Source organism: Nicrophorus vespilloides, unplaced genomic scaffold (genome assembly GCF_001412225.1).
Source record: "Nicrophorus vespilloides isolate i.1.1-1 unplaced genomic scaffold, Nicve_v1.0, whole genome shotgun sequence".
Taxonomy (NCBI): Eukaryota; Metazoa; Arthropoda; class Insecta; order Coleoptera; family Silphidae; genus Nicrophorus; species Nicrophorus vespilloides.
Genome location: NW_017098453.1, coordinates 3,747 through 9,254, shown reverse-complemented (window position 1 = coordinate 9,254; position 5,508 = coordinate 3,747). Strand labels below are relative to the sequence as shown.

General features: G+C 35.7%; 1 protein-coding gene across 1 annotated transcript; it reads left to right on the top strand.

The window, feature by feature from the left end:
* The first annotated feature begins 1,346 nt into the window (after positions 1 to 1,346).
* Positions 1,347 to 2,554, top strand: LOC108562520 (cuticle protein 18.7-like). Its single transcript, XM_017920888.1, has 4 exons — positions 1,347 to 1,358; positions 1,418 to 1,762; positions 1,844 to 2,083; positions 2,315 to 2,554. Exons 1-4 carry the CDS (start codon positions 1,347 to 1,349, stop codon positions 2,552 to 2,554), a joined length of 837 nt encoding a protein of 278 aa, XP_017776377.1.
* Positions 2,555 to 5,508: the final 2,954 nt, after the last annotated feature.

Sequence of the window (5,508 nt, the reverse complement as noted above, 5' to 3'; positions counted from 1 at the left end):
TTTGGTAGCTGACGATGTTGCTATTGACAGGAGCCAAAAACGTATGGACAGGAGCCAAAAACGTATGGAGAATTTGGTAGCTGTCAAAGGAACCTTCAAAGTTCGAAATGGAAAACTTATCAGCATTAATTGAAATGATGTTGGACACGTTGTAGAAATAGATTCATAAAATGTAAACTTTCAATTAAGAAGTATCTTATTACATATTGCATTAAATAAATAAATAGCTATTCAATATTTTTGTTGTTTAATTTAAAAAAAAAAATATATGAAAAATTTATATAAACAAATCAAAAAATCCTTTCATTATTATAAGAAATTTATCAATATATCATTAATAAGTATTAATCCATATCTTCTCTCAGTTATAGTAAAAGTATAAATTTGCAAGCAAATATTTTTTTAAGGTATTTTTATACTTGATTGAAATTGAAAACGAATGGAATAAGAAAGATTGAAATGAAATTATTAATTACAATTTTCAATTATTAATAAAATCTTTAAAAAAAAGTTATAGTTTTACTATTTTCTTTTAAATTGTGAGTTGAAATTAATACATTCCCATTATATTTGAACATACTTTGTATTTTTACGATAAACAAATGATAATAACCAATCAATATAGACTAATTGCTTTTTTACATAGTTTTTTTAAATATTTGTTGAAAATGGAAAAGTATAAATAGTAATTACAAAATCATTGAAGTCGTATTCTTTTCGTTTATTGATCGAACAGAAGTGGAAGAAGTAAAAAAAATGAAATTTTTGGTAAGTTTATGAAATTGTATATTCATTTTTATCTATTGTATTTTTATCAAATGTTTTGAATTATGAAATTTTAATTCATATTTTTTAGCATATTCTGACAGTATTCGTTTTGCTTGCTCTTTGCTCTGAACAAGTGGACTCATTCTGCGATGTTGGTGAAGATTGTATTGAAAGTCGACTTAAAAGACCTAAATACTTGTCAAACATTAACGCCGATGCAAATTACCTTGATGATTTTCCAGTACCAAAACTGAATTTGGAATTTTTATAATTTAATTGAATGAAACATGAAAGTTTTCAAAATTATATTCAACGAAATTAGAATTATTTTGTAATAGAAACAGATAATTGAATCAATGTATTTTATGAATGATTTAGGAGAAATTTAAATGAGAAAAGTGTAAATAATTGTGTGAGACAAAATTGGAAACGTTGGAGCGTCGGTGCAGAGAGCCTTGCTCTTGAAATAATTTTGAAGGTGTTTCACTGCTTCTGTTGAGTATAAAAGAGCGAGGCGAAATCGATATCGTCACAGTCTTAACAGTCCTATCAAAGGAGGTTAATAACTACTCATAAAAATGAAATTCTTTGTAAGTATTAATTGAAGAAATCGTTGTATTATTTTCATTGATTTGACTTTCTCCTAAAGGTCGTTTTCGCTTGCGCTTTGGCCGCTGCATCCGCCGGATATGTAACTCCGTTGGTTTTCGGAGCTCATCACGTCCAAATTGTTGGAGCTCAACATGTTCCTTTGATCGGAGCTGATGGTGTCCCAGTTGATACCGCTGAAGTCCAACAAGCCAGGGCTGAACATTCTGTTCATAAGTTGAATGCTCAAGTTCGTAACGGAGATTTGGTTCATCAAATTGTAGCTGCTCCAGTTGTTGCTCACTACGCTGTCCCAGCTGTGGTGTCCCACGACGGTCTTCCTCTTGATACCGCTGAGGTTGCTGCTGCTAAGATCGAGCATTTCGCTGCTCACGCCGAGGCTTTGGCTCGTAACGCTAATGCTGTGCATTACCGTAAACGTCGTGGAATCTACGCTTACGCTCAATCCCTGTGGGGATCCGTCAAGCAACATATCCCACTGATCGGAGCCACCGGTGTTCCAGTCGAGACCCCAGAAGTTCAACACGCTAAAGCCGTCCATTTGGCCGCTCACGCCGAAGCTAAACACAATGCTGTAGTTGCTCCAATCGTAGCTCACTCCGTGGTGTCCCACCATGTCCCAGTCATCGCCAACGGTGTCCCAGTGGAAACCCCAGAAGTGCAACACGCTAAGGCCGCTCATTTCGCTGCTCACGTCGAAGCCAAGGCTTTCAACACCGTTGTAGCTCCAGTCGTATCTCACTCCTTGGTATCCCACAAAGTCCCAGTCATCGCCGACGGTGTCCCAGTCGATACCCTCGAAGTGCAACACGCTAAAGCCGCTCACTACGCCGCCAAAGCCGAGGCTCACGCTCGCAACGGAGATTACGTTCACGGAATCGTAGGATACACTGGTGTAGTAACTCCAGTCGCTCACCACGTCCCAGTCATCGCCAACGGTGTCCCAGTCGATACCATCGAAGTGCAGCAAGCCAAAGCCGCCCACTTCGCCGCCAAGGCTCAAGCCATCAACGAGCAATACGGCGTCGTAGGATACACTGGTGTAGTGGCTCCAATTGCCTACCATGTCCCAGTCATCTCCAACGGTGTCCCAGTAGAGACCCCAGAAGTGCAACACGCCAAGGCCGTCCACTTTGCAGCTCACGCCAAAGCCGCTGCTCACGCTTACTACTATTAAATTCTGAACTAATTGATATAAATGAGAAAAAAAATAATTAGAAAAAAAAAATTAAAGGCTGTCCAAATCCGGAGTTTTCGAATGCAATGGTATCCATTGAAAAACGTCCGAATAGCCGGTGTATCATTTTTCTTATGTAAATAAAATTATTCCAAAAAAAATAAGTAAATTTGTTTCTAAATTTAATACCCAAAAAATCCTATAAATTTCTACTGATGATTCATCTAATATTACAAAATGATTATCTACTTAATTTATTGAAAGATAACAATGAATTTCTTGGAACCATTTCAGTAGATTTTAAAAACTTTTACACAATTATCATTGTGAACTTTGAGATTTTAAATAATAAAATTTTGAAAAGTATTTTTTTTATTCAAATTATTAACTAATTGAAGGTAAAACAATCATTTCTTAGGTGTTCAAACATGTATTCATTATAATCAGAAAATAATTGTTAATTGCAAAGATTCATACACTTTTTTTTCCCTTTTTTGTCTGTAATTATATAATTTTATAATTATTGCAAAAAAAAAAATGTTCAACAAACACAAACACAACTTTTAATGATGATTCAATTAATAGTATCAAACGTAATTTGAAATTATTTAACAATATGAAACGTAAATTTGAACGCTCATTAATTGTAACATAATAGAGAAACTGTTTTGTTGAAGATTCCAATAACAAAAACAAATTTAAATCGTTTTTTTAAATAATTACTTAATTAACTTTACTAATTCAGTATAAAAATGCAACACAATTAAATCTAAAAGAAGTGTTGATAAATTTATTGAATATTAACTTAAAAAGTAAATGAAAATCATATAAAAATTCAAAACGAAAATAATTTATGATTCAATTAAAAGTTAATAATTATTTATTTAATTTTCTTTTTAATATTTTTTATTTATTCAACTACACTTGATTCCATTATTAAAAAATTATAATTATTTATATTCACCTTTTGAATGTGAAAAACCAGTTACATTCATTACGATTTAATTATGTTATGACAGTAAAAATTTATTATATAATAACATCAATTGGCAGGAAACGTTCATAGCAGAGTCCGAGATCAAATAAGCATTACGCACTTTAGATATATACAATGAAGCACGTGGTAAGCAATAATTGAGTTATAAAGCAAATACTTCTAGTGTTTTAATGTTATTTTTACACGCAGATTTACTTTTTGCTATTGAATATTATGATTGGAGTTGTATTATGTAATACTAATCGAAAGGTAAGTAATCTATTAATGTTTTTAATAAGAGTTTGCAGTATAAAATTTGTGTTCTTTTAGATCAAACGATCTGACGTAATATTAAAAACAATTCCTAATTTGGAAGGAAACGAGAATATTGTAAGTACAAACGAATTTATTGTTCGAAAAATCATGAAGAGATATGCGAATCCGGCTGCAAAATATTATGGATCGAAAAAGAATGAAAAAGGTAACGAAACAAATTAATGTATCAAGTTTTTGATTATTGTAATTTCAGTTGAGGAATTTGGTAATTTCACCATAAACGATGAAGAATTTAAATTGTGATTATCTAAAGTCTTAAGATAATGTAAATGTTTAGTGTTAATCTACTTTAAATAAAATGCAAATTGGTTAATGCAAATTGCCAATAAAATATCGGAGTTTTTTTTAAGTTAATTTAGAAATTCTGTTTCGGTGATGGTAGCCTTGCGCTTGAAATATTTGTTGAAGGTGCTTCACACCACGTTGAGTATAAAAGCGGAAAGTCGAATTGGTATCGGCACAGTCATAACAGTCCTATCAATCAGGAGGTTAATACCTACTCATAAAAATGAAATTCTTTGTAAGTATTAATTGAAGATTTTAATTAGAATTGTGGTAATTGTTGTGATTTTCTTAATTTAGGTTGTCTTCGCTTGCGCTTTGGCTGTTGCCTCTGCTGGATACCTTTCTCCTCTTGGTTATGGAGCTCATCATGTCTATGGAGGACATCAAGTCTATGGTGTTCATCATGTAGAACATCAACATCTTCCAGTTATTGGAGCTGATGGTGTCCCTGTTGATACTGCTGCCGTCCAACAAGCTAAGGTTGAACACTCCGTGCACAAGGCTCATGCTGAAGCTCGTAACGGAGATTTGTACCATGGTATTGTTGCTCATGGAGTTGTCGCTCATGGAGCTGTAGTAGCTGCCCCAGTTGTATCCACCTATGCCGCTCATTACACCCCATCTGTGTACACTGGACCACAACACGTCCCAGTCATTGGAGCCACCGGTGTCCCAGTAGAAACCCCAGAAGTTCAACACGCCAAGGCTGCCCATTTGGTCCACAAAGCCGAAGTACAAGCCCGCAACGGTGATTCCGTTCACGCTTTTGTAGCTCCAGTTGTAGCTCACTCTGTTGTATCCCACCATGTCCCAGTTGTAGCCAACGGAGCTCCAGTAGAAACCCCAGAAGTCCAACATGCTAAGGCCGCTCACTTCGCTGCTCACGCTGAAGCCAATGCCCGTAATGCTATCGTAGCTCACTCTGTTGTATCCCATGAAGTCCCAGCCATCGTTAACGGAGTCCCAGTCGACACCGTCGAAGTGCAACACGCTAAAGCCGCTCACTACGCCGCCAAGGCTCAAGCCCTCAACGGTCACTGTATATAATTAATGAGCCAGCTAACTGTACATTTCTATATCTTCAGAAACTCTGGACATGGACAGCCTTTTTTATATAACAATTTCAATTTTGGAAAATTACCACTTGGAAGCGGTTTTAACGTGAGCAGCCAAATGGGAGGCCTTGGCGTGTTGAACTTCTGGGGTTTCTACTGGGACACCGGGGCTCCAATGACTGGGACGTGTTGTGGTCCAGTGTACACAGATGGAGTGTAATGATGGGCGTAAGTGGATACTACTGGGACGTGGTGAGCTACTGGAGCTACTACACCAGTGTATCCTACGATTCCGTGGGTGT

Coding starts and splice junctions, on each gene's coding strand:
- LOC108562520 (XM_017920888.1), top strand. Junction 1,763..1,843: donor CTGCTCACGCCGAGGCTTTG/GCTCGTAACGCT, acceptor GGATCCGTCAAG/CAACATATCCCACTGATCGG. Junction 2,084..2,314: donor CTGCTCACGTCGAAGCCAAG/GCTTTCAACACC, acceptor GTCATCGCCAAC/GGTGTCCCAGTCGATACCAT.